General features: G+C 56.4%; 1 protein-coding gene across 11 annotated transcripts; it reads right to left on the reverse strand.

Annotated features, from left to right (window-relative positions):
- Nucleotides 1-730: 730 nt before the first annotated feature.
- On the reverse strand, nucleotides 731-11,240 carry C12H11orf24 (chromosome 12 C11orf24 homolog). Of its 11 annotated transcripts, none has more exons than XM_070230235.1 (6): nucleotides 10,735-10,896; nucleotides 6,711-6,911; nucleotides 3,977-4,113; nucleotides 3,683-3,761; nucleotides 2,915-3,085; nucleotides 731-2,164 (listed from the first exon to the last, which is right to left on the reverse strand). In XM_070230235.1, exons 5-6 carry the CDS (start codon nucleotides 2,988-2,990, stop codon nucleotides 1,032-1,034), a joined length of 1,209 nt encoding a protein of 402 aa, XP_070086336.1. In that variant the 5' UTR covers nucleotides 2,991-3,085; nucleotides 3,683-3,761; nucleotides 3,977-4,113; nucleotides 6,711-6,911; nucleotides 10,735-10,896; the 3' UTR covers nucleotides 731-1,031. The 11 variants fall into 11 exon arrangements, with proteins under 11 accessions (XP_070086336.1, XP_023510372.2, XP_023510370.2 ...); XM_023654604.2 differs by having other exon boundaries at nucleotides 3,683-3,803; XM_023654602.2 differs by having other exon boundaries at nucleotides 3,683-3,865.
- Between the last annotated feature and the right edge of the window lie 1,362 nt (nucleotides 11,241-12,602).

The raw sequence follows: 12,602 nt of genomic DNA on the forward strand, positions 1-12,602 counted from the left end.
CTGGGTTTAATCTTGACTCTAGCCCTTAGTGGGTGTTACGTCTTTTCTGTGCCTCAGTGGCCCTGCCTTTAAAATGATCTCCTGAGGTCGAGGGAGCCTAAATGAGTCACATGCATTAAGTACAGGACAACAGTTGGCACATGACAAGCGCAGTGTTGGCTCTGAGGGGTGTTTGGGACACGGGGCCTGGAACCCAGGGCAACCGTCCTGCTAGGGAGAGAGGGCGGTGGGCTCGCTCGGGCCTGGGGCTCCCCGGGGCTCCAGGGTGACCTGGGGCAAGGTGCTAGCAATGACCATCCCGCCGCGTGACCCTGTTGGGTTTCCGTGAGGCGAGTGCACAGCCTGAGCTGTGCAGGGTCACGGAGAGCTCAGTCTGAGCAGGTCCAGGCTGATCCGGCTATACCGTGTGCTCACGTGTGGTTTATGTTGGATCCAGCTCCTTCATGCCCAAATCGGGCTCACCACCTAACAGTCCAGAAAAAGGCGGGTCAGAGGAGGGGCTCCGTGTCCACGTGGGCCAGAGACCCCCAGGCTGGAGCTCTCCCGTCGAGGGCACAGCAGGGCTGGGCATAAGAGCGAAGCCCGGGAAAGCAGCCCAGACCCCATGGACCCCCAGGGCCTTGCGTTGGATTAACATTCACAAAGACAAACTCCATCACACGCATCTCGAAATTTCTCCCCAGCACGATGGTGGGCAGGACAAGGCCGACACAAATGGGGAGACACGGCCTGAAGGGGGAAAGCGGTCATTGCTTTAATTCTGGTCGGGAGCCACACCCGCCGCCCGCCCCGAGGCGGAATCGCCACCTGCCCCGGCAATGCGCTCGTTTACAAAAATAATTATGAAAAAAGCAGCGACTCTTTAGTGATCATGGAATTAAAAGGACAGCAATGAAACATGTTTAAGCATCTGGCCTATCTCCTAAATTGCACCAAAGAATTCGGAAGCACTTAGTTTGGTCTCAGGGGCAGAATGGGAGGAGGGACGGGCCAGCCGTCCAGGGCCTGCCAGAGCCCGCGGGCCGCCCCTCCTACATTTCTGAGTCTGCGTACATGCCGTTGATGAGATAGTCCACCTGCGTGTAGTCCTTTTTCTTGTAGCTCTCGTAGGCTTGCAGGGCGAACAGAACCAAGACAGTGATGAACAGGGTCACCCCAAACAGCAGCACGGCCAACAGCAGACTTTTGTTCACCGAGGATAGGGTGAGGGGCTTGGTGGAGACCACCAAGTACTGGCCTTGGGTGCTGAGCTGGCACGAGTCCGTGGCCGGCATCCTCGAGTCCCCTGAGCTCCCGGGCGTTGGCCCGGCAGACGCAGTACCAGGGGTGGATTCAGGCTCGACCTGCTCCGGTGTCTGGGGTGTGCCTGGCCCTGTGGGCCCCCGGGCAGACGGAGCAGTGCCTGGCTGTGTCATGGAAGACGTGGCCTCCACCTCAGGAGTGGGGCTCCTGTGAGGTACAGGTGCTGGCACTGTGCTGGCAGCTGGCTCCTCGGCTTGTGGCTTGGTGGTGGCTGTCACCGCTGTCACGGATGGAGGAGCCATGGAGGTGGGCGTGGGCTCTGCGGTGGCATTGGAGAGGGTGGGTGTGGGCCTGCTTGTTGTGTCAGCCACAGGCCCGGTTGTCGACGCCGGGATGCTGGGGCCTTGTGTGGACACGTTAGGGGCGTGGGGACTCAAGGAGGACACAGGGATGGCTGTGGAAGCGCCAGACGTGGGCTCAGGACTGTGCGTGCCCTGCGGGCTGAGCATCCCTGCCGTGGTCACAGCAGCAGTCTGCGTGCCCATGGCCTGTGTTGTCAGAGTGGCTGCTCCTGGCACTGTGCCGCTGCGGGATGCCTGAGCATGCGGGGTGCTCAGAGCAGCAGGGGCGGACGGGGCGGGCCCCGCAGACACAGCACTGGGCGGGCTGGGCACCCCGGAGGCTGCCCGGTCAGGGGTACCTTCTGCAGTCACCGGAGTGCCCACACCTGTCCTATGTGTTGTTGCTGCTGTGACTGCAGGAGAGGTGGGGTCAACCACCAAAGTCCCTTTGGTCAACGTGACAGGAGAAGGTGTCACCACAGTCATTCCTTCAGAAGTTTTATTAAAGACTCTCGAAATTGTTTCCTGAAACGTACTGTTGCCGACTGAATTTTCCAACATCCTGTTGAGGTCTACGGACCCTTGAAGTCAGAAGGAGAGAAAGACACAATCACTTTCAGTCCTGTGCAGGTGGGTCACTCGGCCATCGTCTGAATTCCCAGCCCGCCTCTCCTCTCGGCCCAGGGCGAAGGGAGGAGGGGACGTGCAAACACGTTTCCCTCTCAGCTTCTCACCGCACACGCCTGCCACTGCTCCTGGCACCTTGATTTTAAAACTCTGAAGCCCAAGCCCATCGAAGGCTTCAGAGCTTTACTCTTTGATTCAATTCTCCTAACATCAGAGTGAAAAATCTCACATCGCGGGTGTGATTCACCATTAAAAAAACCCCATCAAACACACACCCGGGTTGACAAAGCAGACAAATCGTCCCCCACATAGTGACACCACCACAAAAAGACTTCCTGGCTTTCTGAAAGGATGCGCAGGAGGAACTCCTGAGACGAACAGCGCCTGGCACAGAGTAGCAGTGCAATTAAACATCTGATGGATGAATGGACGCACTCCCCAGTGAAGACTGGGTTCACAGAAGAAAGGAAATTCTGCAGGGCCAGCCCAGTGAGCCTCTCAGGGCTCAGATGCCCGGTCCTGTTGGGGGCTCTGACCCACGCTGGCCCTGGAGAAGCTTGGCCTGACCACCCTTCCCAGCCCAGCAACCGGGGAGCTCCAGGGCTCCTGAATCACCGGCCTGGCTCACAGACACCCCTCAGGCTCAGGGTGCTTCGGGGCCACTGTGGGCCTGCCCAGTAATCACGCAGCTTTCCCTCACTTACGTGGCTCCTGGGATGTCGTTTGGCTTTCAGATAAGGACCAGGAGGAAATCCAAACAAGCACAAGGGCTGTCCACATCTTGCGGGTGAGCCGGGAGCCAGGCTGGGCGGTCCCTGAGGCTCCCAGCTAGCCGCTCCTCAGCCTCACAATTCCCTGCTGCTCGGCCAACGGATCTGTGCTCAAGAAAGAAGGTGCCTGGTCAGTAACGTACAGCCCTTCCTGGGGCCTGGGCCCTGGGCCCAGCCCTGTGCCTGCTTTGAGGGCTGCCAGGGTCCTGGGTGCAAACATAGGCCTGGTGTCCAGGGAGAGCGCACCGTGTCTCGGCCATGGCGGCTCAGCCATCAGCCCAGTGCCTGCAGCGGATGAGTTTAAAGCACTTCTTGCCCCAGTTCCACTATACGCCTCAACCTCCAGACGCGTTCACCGCCCCACCCTAGAGTTCAGAGTCTGAAAGAGCAGGAGAGAAGGGCCAAGGCCTTCCCAACACCAAGATCAGCCAAGTTTTCCTCCTGGACATTTCCCATGGTCTGCAGGATGCAAATCAGGCCTTATGCACTACTGTGCACCCTGTCACGGCTGATGACAACTTTCACAAGGGAGATGCCACTTAGCCAGCCAGTCATCGTCCATCCATCCATCACCCATCTATCTATCCACCCACCCCATCCGTCTATCCATCATCCATCCACCCATCCATCATCCACCTACCCACCCACCCTCCCATTCATCCAGTGTTTCCTGAGTGTCTGCTCACGTGCCAGGCAGCGCACCTAGGAGAAAAAGACGAAAGCCACACAAGTCCCTCCTCCAGGAGTTGGCCATCCAGCGGGAGACACAGAAAAGAGGTCACTGCAAGCGGGCGCAAGCGTGGAGCAGAGGCGTGACTCAGTGCTGGGAAGCAGGGAAGAGATGGCACCCTGGCAGGCTTTGAAGGGTAACTGGAGGCCAGTCCTCTGTGTGGAGACCCCAAAGGTGGGGGGTGGAGGACAGGGTGCTGTAGAGGCCCAGAGGAGGCACTGAATTCAACCAGCGGGTGGGTGGGTGGGGGTGCCAGCGAAGGTTACCTGGGAAAGCGAGACCTGGGCCACGATCTGAACGATGGCTGGGATCTGCCTGGTGGAGAAGGGCTGAGGGAGGCGAGTGGGACAGAGCAGCAGATGCCAAGAGCAGGGCCGGAGGCCAAGGGACAGTACGGTGAGACCTGGAATTAGACTAGAGACAGGCGGGCCACCACAGGGCAGTTTGGATTGAGGGGGGCGGGGATGGGAGCCCCTGCAGGCCTGAGGCAGGGGTGTGACAAATGCAGGGAGATGCTCCAGCGGGAGGGGTAAGCGAGGGGGTGGGCATGAAAGGAGCCCAGCGACGAGGCAGGAGGGGACAAGGCTGGAGGAGGCTGAGGGACTCCATGAAGGGGTGCTCCTGTGAGAGACAGAGGGTGGGCTGAGAGGACCTGATTGCAGAAGCTGAGGTGTCGGCAGGGGCAACAGTGTGACTACAGAAACTTCCAGAGATGCCACCACGGCTGAGCCTCGGCAGGATGTGGACTGGGTTCAGCCAGAGCCAGTTTCCCAAGTGCACAGGGGTCTCCCCACACTCACCCCTGGTCCCTCCTGTAGGCCGGCAGGCGGGGGTCTCTTGCCACAGGAGTGCGATGGGGAGCTGAGGGGCCAGGTGGTCTCACACATCCCATCGCGTCATGCCCTGCTGGTCCTGGGTGCTCCCTGATCCTGTCCTCGGCCCCATCCAAGCCCCTGAATCCCATGAGGCTGCCTCGAGGCCCAGGCCCTCTCCGGACAATACCCCGGCCACATGCAGTCACGGTGAGCCCCCTAACTAAACACTCAACGGGTACAGGGCAGGCAGAGCACAGGCCTGCTGGGAGCCTGAGGGCAGGCGACGAGAATGGGACTCCTGAGGGGGCCTCCAAAATCAGTCCTGCCTGAAGACACCCCGGGCCTTCAGCCCTTCCACTGGCCCTCACGGGGAAGTTCCTATGTTCCACAGAACGTCACGGAGGGGAGCCCTCAAGTCACCCTGGATGAAGACGTCCTGAACAACGCCTCCGGGCCCAGACGCTGATTGCTGCTTCCGTGACCCTCGAGCCAGGCTGCCCCTGGTGACCCGGGCAGGCTTGCTGTCCTCCATCAGCCCTAACAGTCACCTCCATCCTGGCCCTGATCCCCCTCCCACCCCACAGCTGCCAGAAACATCCTTATACCCACAAAGCTGGCCGCCTCCACTGCTTAAACCCCTTACTATCCCAGGGTAACCCCGAAACTCCCTAACATGGCCGAGGCAGCCTTCAACATCCCGCCCCCGCCAGGCTCTCCCCGAGGCTCCCACCCGTCCCGGGCACGTGAAATACCTGCAGTGCCCAGCCCGGCGCCTGGCTTAGTCACAGCCGACCCCACAAAGCACTTCCAGCCCTGCTGGGAGCTACAGAGAAACAGCCCCTGTGCAGCATAAAGGGATGTCCAGAGGGAGGTCACCTGGTGCCTTTCTATCTCCTGTCAGTGGCCCATGACTGGAAAAACCCCTTTGAGCACAAACGCTTCTGGAAGGCTGGCACATATTCCCTGATGCTTCCGATCCCTTTCCAAGAGTCACCAGCTTTAGTCTAGCTTCAGGCCGCACTTGCCCTCCAAAATGGTCCTGGTGTCTTACAGGTTTAGAAAATTTACTCAGCCCTCCAAAGCATAGCTTTGCATCTGTTTTCTAGAATGCAAAAGGCATTCTTTGTTCTCGCAGAAACAAGTGGGGGTGGGGTGGGGCGAGAAGAAACAGACCAGTATCAAGAGAGGGAAGAACTGAGGCTGCAAGTTGTGAGGCACAGAGAACTCCCACTGGCTGTCAGCTGAAGCGATGCAGCTGGGCTCTCGGTGGAGACCGGGATTTCAGCGGCTCTCTTTGGCCAGTCACCTCTATGCCACCACCACTGAGCCCAACGTGCTCCTCGTGTCTGAGCCTGGATCTGGGGTCTGCTGGGGTGGGAGGTTGTGACGGGGGCTTCCTGAATGCCCCCCAGTCCTTAGGGCTTCCGCCACCCCCTCACTAGGGCAGGGTTGGCAAGCTTTTTCTGTAAAGAGCTAGACAGCAAATACTTTAGACTTTGTGGGCCACACGCTCCCTGTGTCAGTTACTCAGGGCTGCTGCTGTAGCGCACAAGCATCTGGGGACCACATGGAAATGATGGGTGTGGCTCTGTCCCAATAAAACTTTATTGACAAAAACAGGCAGCCGGCAGGACTTGGGCCACGGGCTGCAGTTTGCCAAGCCCTGCTCTAGCCCTTTAGTGAACTTCAGAGCTGTTGGAGGCAGGGAGGAACTGATCCAATGTGCTGAATGGATTTCCTCCTTCCCTTCCAGTTCCTCCCCCTGGAACAGACAGGGCCCATTTCGTTCCTGGTTCAAGGACAGCCTCCTCCACCCCCTGCATCAGTGGGATGCAGGCCCTCCGCCTGTGCAGCCAGAGGGGCTCCCACATGTACTTCGGAGTTACGACACAAGACCAAGAGAGAACCTCTGGTGGTGACTGGCACTTGTCATAGAAACAGAAGAGGACCACATGGTCCCCACCCCCTCCAGTCAGGGGACGATCCTCCTGGACTGCCTCCGGAGGCACCACCTCTGACGGTCAAGTGTCATAGACTGGGCCCCTCCTGGTTATGGAAGGCTTGGCCCTCGGGGCTTGCTGTCTTTCCCTTTTCCATGACCCTCCCTGACCCTGCAAAGCCCCCTCTCGGGGCTCCCTATCCCATCATCAAGCAGGTGCCCCACCCGCAGGGCCTCCAGGCTCACCAGAGGCAGCTGCTCAGGGCATGCCCCCAGGCTGGGCCATCTTCCTCCTTGGAGAGCGGCGGGCTGGGCACCGTGTCCTCGCCGGGGGAGGTCTGGCTTTGCAGGAGGTGACAGCAGTTTCGTGGAGGACTCCCAGGCCATGGCATGCTCTGTGGCACAGGTGGGACACAGGCAGATGCTCCACTCTGGTAACAGACGCATCTAGGGTTTGAAAGAGTAAACACTCCTTAGGCAGAGCATGGGGAGAACCCTCCAGGGAGGAGGGAGACACCAAGACAGCAGCATTCAATAGATCGTTATACTGGGAAATGACAATATGTACCGAAACTTGTCATGTGGCGCTCTTCTGCTGCTGGAATTTCTTCTAAGGAAGTAATTGGACGGATGTCCAAAGATAGAGATCTACAAAGATGTCCATCACGGCGTTATTTATAATACTGAAAAATTGGAATGCTTCCATAAACTATGGTCCCATCCATATATAAAACACTATGGCAACTGCTAAAAAATACACAAATTTCTATTTATTGACACGGGAAGATGCCCAGCATATATCATTAAGTGCAAAAAGCAGGTCATACACCAGTACACACGCCATGATCCAATTTTTGTTTAAATAGACGTGCGTCTAGAAAGATTTGTACCAGAATGTTAATAATGGTTATCCCTGAGGGATAGGAGTTACTGGTGAGTTCCATTTGCTACTTTATATCTTTGTTTCTTTTTTACAAGCATGTACCACTTTTGTAAAACATTTCTGAACGACTCCGATGAAAGAAAATGATGTCTGATTTTCTTCAAGTACTTTGACCTACCAGGCAGGCAGGCCCCGAGGAATCTCACTTGAGACAGTTTCACACGTAGATTTTAATAACTGAGAGAAATTTCACGATCTACATATCAGGAAACGCATTTTTCTACAGTCAAGCAAACCTTTAGAGGAATCCAGGAGTGCAATTGTAATGCAAAGAGGTTACCAGCACAAATGATTCTCTCACTGCCGAATTCTTAATCCAAACTCAGGAGAGTAAAGAAACAGCTCATCACCTCCTACAGGGGCAGATGCCAGCAGGTGGGGATGCCTGAGGACCACCCTGGGCCCACTCCCTAACACAATGCCCACAGGCGCGCACACACACACACACACGTGCACACTGCCACACACATACACATGCAGTCACACACACACATGTGTGCAATCACACTCACAGTTACAAACACAAAGGCAAGAGCACACAGGGAGCAGCTCCTTAAGTGTGTCAGGAAACCCTACAAGTGTTTCAGGAAACTTCTGCTGGATACCATCCCTGTTTCTGTGGTGATCGCTCCCACAGAAACAGGCAGTGGCTGCCGTGTGGAGTCCAGAACAGGCCCTCGCTGTGCCGTGAATTCATCTCTCTGGTATGGTCCTGCCTCTGCTTTCCAACAGCACACTCTTTTTTTTTTTTTAAGATTGGCACCTGAGCTAACATCTGTTGCCAATCTTTTTTTTCTCTTCTCCCCAAGGCCCCCCAGTACATAGTTGTGTATTCCAGTTGTGAGTGCCTCTGGTTGTGTTATGTGGGATGCCGTCTCAGCATGGCCCGATGAGCGGTGCCATGTCCACGCCTGGGATCTGAACCAGCGAAACCCTGGGCTGCCGAAGCAGAGCGCGTGAACTTAACCACATGGCCACGGGGCCAGCCCATCCAACAGCATATTCTAAATGTCAAGATTCACGTGTGGGGACCCACACTAATCTTTGTAAGTTGACGCACAACGGACAAATCATTAACAAGATTTAAAATAATAGTTTCCCCTGCAAAGGCTTCAGGGAGCCTTAAATGAGGGTCTGGCCAGTTATTCCCACTATTATCTGGAGCAGGAGACTGGGTGGATCAAGGCCTCAGACCATAATAGATGTAAAGGAAAGAGACCCCTGGGGCAGGAGGGGAACAAGGAAGAAAGAACCATTAGTATTAAGGGCGACATCAGCGCAGATGGACGCAGGAGGTTAGGCTGCGCTGGGAGGTCCCCCTGCCAATGGTCACCTCCCCACGAGTTCTGCAGGGACGGGGCAGCACCCCCTTGAGCCACGCAACACTCCATTAGGAAGGCACCCCCAGACTGCGGCCCTGGGCGCCAACTTCCTTCTCCTTTTCTGTTCCGGGACCTTGTGACGCCTCCGGACACCTCCTGTCTTCTTGTGTTCCCCACCTTGGCTTGGTTCTTAACTCTTTGATGAACCTGTTTGTTACACGCAGGGTGCTGTGTGCAAGTTACATGAAATCAGACTCCAAGTTGCCCAGTTCCTTTTTCTGGCTTAGACAGATTCCTCAGATCCAACACAAGTAATCCTCAGGCTTGGCAGGGGACTCCCAGGGTCACTCCCACATTCCAGCAGGCTAGTAATAATTTCTCTGCAGCAGTGTGGCCCAGGCCCCTACTCCAAGCTGGAGAAGCTATACGTACCGAGGAGTAAGAACGGCGGAAGCAGAAACAGGGCAAACCACAGATAGCTTATCTTGACACTTCACCTGGCTGAACTTTGGTATCAGAACACACGGAACACAAGTTTGTGGTCTTGTATATATAGATATCGTCCTGTGGTCCAAGGGATGGGTCCCCGAGACAGATGGGAACTAGGAGCACTGGGTGTCATCTTAATTACACTGTTTACTTCTAGGAAGTTTTGGTATCAAAGCTAAATGCTGATCAAGGGCGTAGTTTTTGCTGGCAATGTGGGTAAATTTCCTTTGTCCTATTAGGCAAGTCCAGCATATAAGCAGAAATTTTCTATTTTAAATACTTTCCTCATCATTTTTATTGAAACTTTAGAGACGCTTCCTCGGCGGGGGGGATAACTGCATGTTGTTGTACGCAGATTTCTAAGCACGATGTTTACGTCTTAAGGCAAACCAGGGGGATGGGGATTCCTCTTATCAGCCTAATAATTAATGGTACACACTAAGCAGCCATCCAGACTCACATGGAGGAGGCAGGCAGGTAGATGGAAATGCACAAGCTCCTCCTAGGAAGACAGGGCCTGGGTCACCTAAAGGGCCAACTCTTTCTTTGAGGGCAACGCTTCCTAGGGCCCAGTCTGGTCCTGGCCTCCTGGGAGATTTTTCAGTTCCCCACCCCTTCGGGAGTGTCCCAACTTTCCCATCCCCCGCTCCCAAACTGGGAACTGCCTGGGCCTCTTCTTCTCTGGTTTGGGATCCCCTTCAGCCTTCCTCCTGCCTCTCCAGTCCCCACCCATGCTCCTCCTGAGTCGAGTCTCAGCGCCCAACTGACTCCTTCCATTCCTTTCTCACCTTCTGTTCCTCACCTCCAGTCCTCATCCTCTTGCACTCTGTACCTCCATTCACCTCCTCTGCCTCTCCTGTCCACATGCACCGGCCTCTGCCTCTCCTGCCCCCATTCACCTCCTCTGTCCCTCCTGTCCCCATTCACCTCCTCCTCTGCCTCTTCTGTCCACATACACCCGCCTCTGCCTCTCCTGCCCCCATTCATCTCCTCTGTCCCTCCTGCCCCCATTCTCTTCCTCTGCCTCTGGGGCCCCCATTCACCTCCTCTGTCCCTCCTGCCCACATTCTCTTCCTCTGCCACTCGGGCCCCCATTCACCTCCTCCTCTGCCTCTCCTGCCCCCATTCACCTCCTCTGCCTCTCCTGCCCCCATTCATCTCCTCTGTCCCTCCTGCCCCCATTCTCTTCCTCTGCCTCTCGGGCCCCCATTCACCTCCTCTGTCCCTCCTGCCCACATTCTCTTCCTCTGCCTCTCGGGCCCCCATTCACCTCCTCTGTCCCTCCTGCCCACATTCACCCTCCTTCTGTCCCCAATCACTTCCTCTGCCTCTCCTACCCCCATTCACCTCCTCTGTCCCTTCTGCCCACATTCACCCTCCTTCTGTCCCCATTCACCTCCTCTGCCTCTCTAGCCCCCACTCACCTTCCTCCTGCCCCCTACCTCCCTCTCTCTGCCCCAAGCCAGTTCAGACAGCCGTGACAACAGCTCCCCGGACGGCAGCGCGGGTCCCTTACCGGGCGCGGCAGGCCTGCGGCGGCCCGGCGGCCCTCGCACGGCGGGGCAGCGCCCGCGGTCCGGTGTGGGGACGTGGCCGGCAGCGGAGCAGCGCGGACCGCAGCCAGCACGGCTCGGAGCTGCCACCCCAGCTGGGGCCCCGCCCGGTCCGCCCCGGAAGTGACGTCACGGGAGGGCGGGGCCGGGCGGCCGCGGCCGGAGTCGGGAACGGCCCGGCGGTGCCTGGCTCCGCCAGCTGCGAGCCGGAAGCTGGGGGCGTGGCCGAGCTCAGGCCCCGCCCACCGCGGGGCGGCTCTGGCTCCGTCCAGCTCGCGGCCGGAAGCGGCTATTTCGGACTGGGGTCTGGCGGAAGTGGGAAGTGGTGGGCTCGGCCGGCCGCCTGCGCGCGTGGCCTTGAGGCGACTTGGAGCCCCGGGGCTGTGCCTGGGGAGCTCAGTCGTACCCGGACGGCGCCGCAGGGGGCGGTGTCCGAGGGAGTGACCCCTGCCACATCCCTGTCCCCCTCCCTCGGGCTTGATCCAGCCCCTGGGGGCGGGCGCTGGGGCTCCACGTGGTGGGGAATAGCGGGGATGGCAGCTCAAGTGTTTTGAGCGCTTACAGCTTGGCAAGTCCTGTGTTCGTTCAGAGACCTACCTGCAGGTTCATTAATTTAATTCTGCAATTTTAATTCTTCGCCCCCGTTTTACAGACGCAGGAACGAAACTCACAAAATGTTTTGTGCCTGTAAGACGTGGGATAACAATGGGGCACAGTGGAGTGTAGGGGAAAGTGTATGGGACTTGCCTTTAACTAGAAATGGGCTTTGCACTGTACTAGTTCTGTGACTGAGTCCCGATCTGTGTAAGACCTTCTCAGGTTCCCCCGGGTCCAAACCAAAGCCTGTGAAGGACGGTCTCGTGGGAATAAACCGAAAGGCTTTATTTTCAGACAGCTGAAAACCTGTGCTGTGGTTCTGGGCTAATCAAGTAAACCAGGCACAGAAACTTGAGGGCGTGCAAAGACAGGATCAACTCCATAGCTGTGAGCTCTGGGAGTGTCTGAAACGCAACTGAGAGCTGTCACCACCCAGTTCAAGCTCCTAGTTTGAAGTCATGTGGAATTTACCCTGCAATGCTGGGGGTTTGCTGAGCATCACAGTACTTCCTCTTTGGTAAAATTGAGGCGATTTTTACTGCTAGGGCTGAAATTACAAAGCTAAGACACAGCCATCCTTAAGGAGCTCATGGTCTAGAGCAGGGGTCTGCTGGCCCTCCCTCTGCTTTTGTAAATAAAGTTTTATTGGAAGACAGTTCCACCTCTTTGTTATATGTCGTCTGGCTGCTTTTGCACTACACGGGCAGAGCTGAGTAGTTGCAGCAGAGATGGTGTGCCTCAAAAAACCTGAAATATTTACTGCCTGCTCCTTTACAGAAAACGTTTGCAAACCCCCAGTCTAGGGTGTTACTAGAAAATGGGTTTCAGACAACAATGGAAATATCTTACTGAGGTGGTCCAGAATACAGGGAAACTCATTCTCTCGTGGGGGAATGTAGCACCGTTCAGTGGATTGGGGTCACCTGGGACCTAGCATCTGCTGAGCACAGCTCTGGGAACTGCATAGCTGCCTCTGCAGAGTATTATGAAGCGTAAAGCAGTGTGGGCGAGCTGCTTCTGATGGCACTGGATGAATTCAAGAAAGAGAAGGATGCTCTTAAATCCTCAAGCTTTTGCCTCAGGGCACAGATGGTCTCAGGTGCTTTCTGTGCAGAAATAGCTAACAACAAACTCAGAGCCTGGTCCTCTCGGTTGTTGAATTACAGTGTTGTTTGAATGTAAGTCCTTGCTAGATGTGAAAGTGAGGGGCTCTCGAGTAACACTTCAAATCCTG

This window comes from Equus caballus, chromosome 12, assembly GCF_041296265.1.
Source record: "Equus caballus isolate H_3958 breed thoroughbred chromosome 12, TB-T2T, whole genome shotgun sequence".
NCBI classification, from domain to species: Eukaryota; Metazoa; Chordata; class Mammalia; order Perissodactyla; family Equidae; genus Equus; species Equus caballus.

What these genes read in the sequence shown, in the direction of transcription:
- C12H11orf24 (XM_023654601.2), bottom strand. Translation starts at nt 2,990, where the DNA reads ATGTGGACAGCCCTTGTGCTTGTTTGGATTTCCTCCTGGTCCTTATCT. An exon ending in AACGACATCCCAGGAGCCAC is followed by an intron (nt 2,165 to 2,914) that starts GTAAGTGAGGGA and finishes TCTGACTTCAAG; the next exon opens with GGTCCGTAGACCTCAACAGG.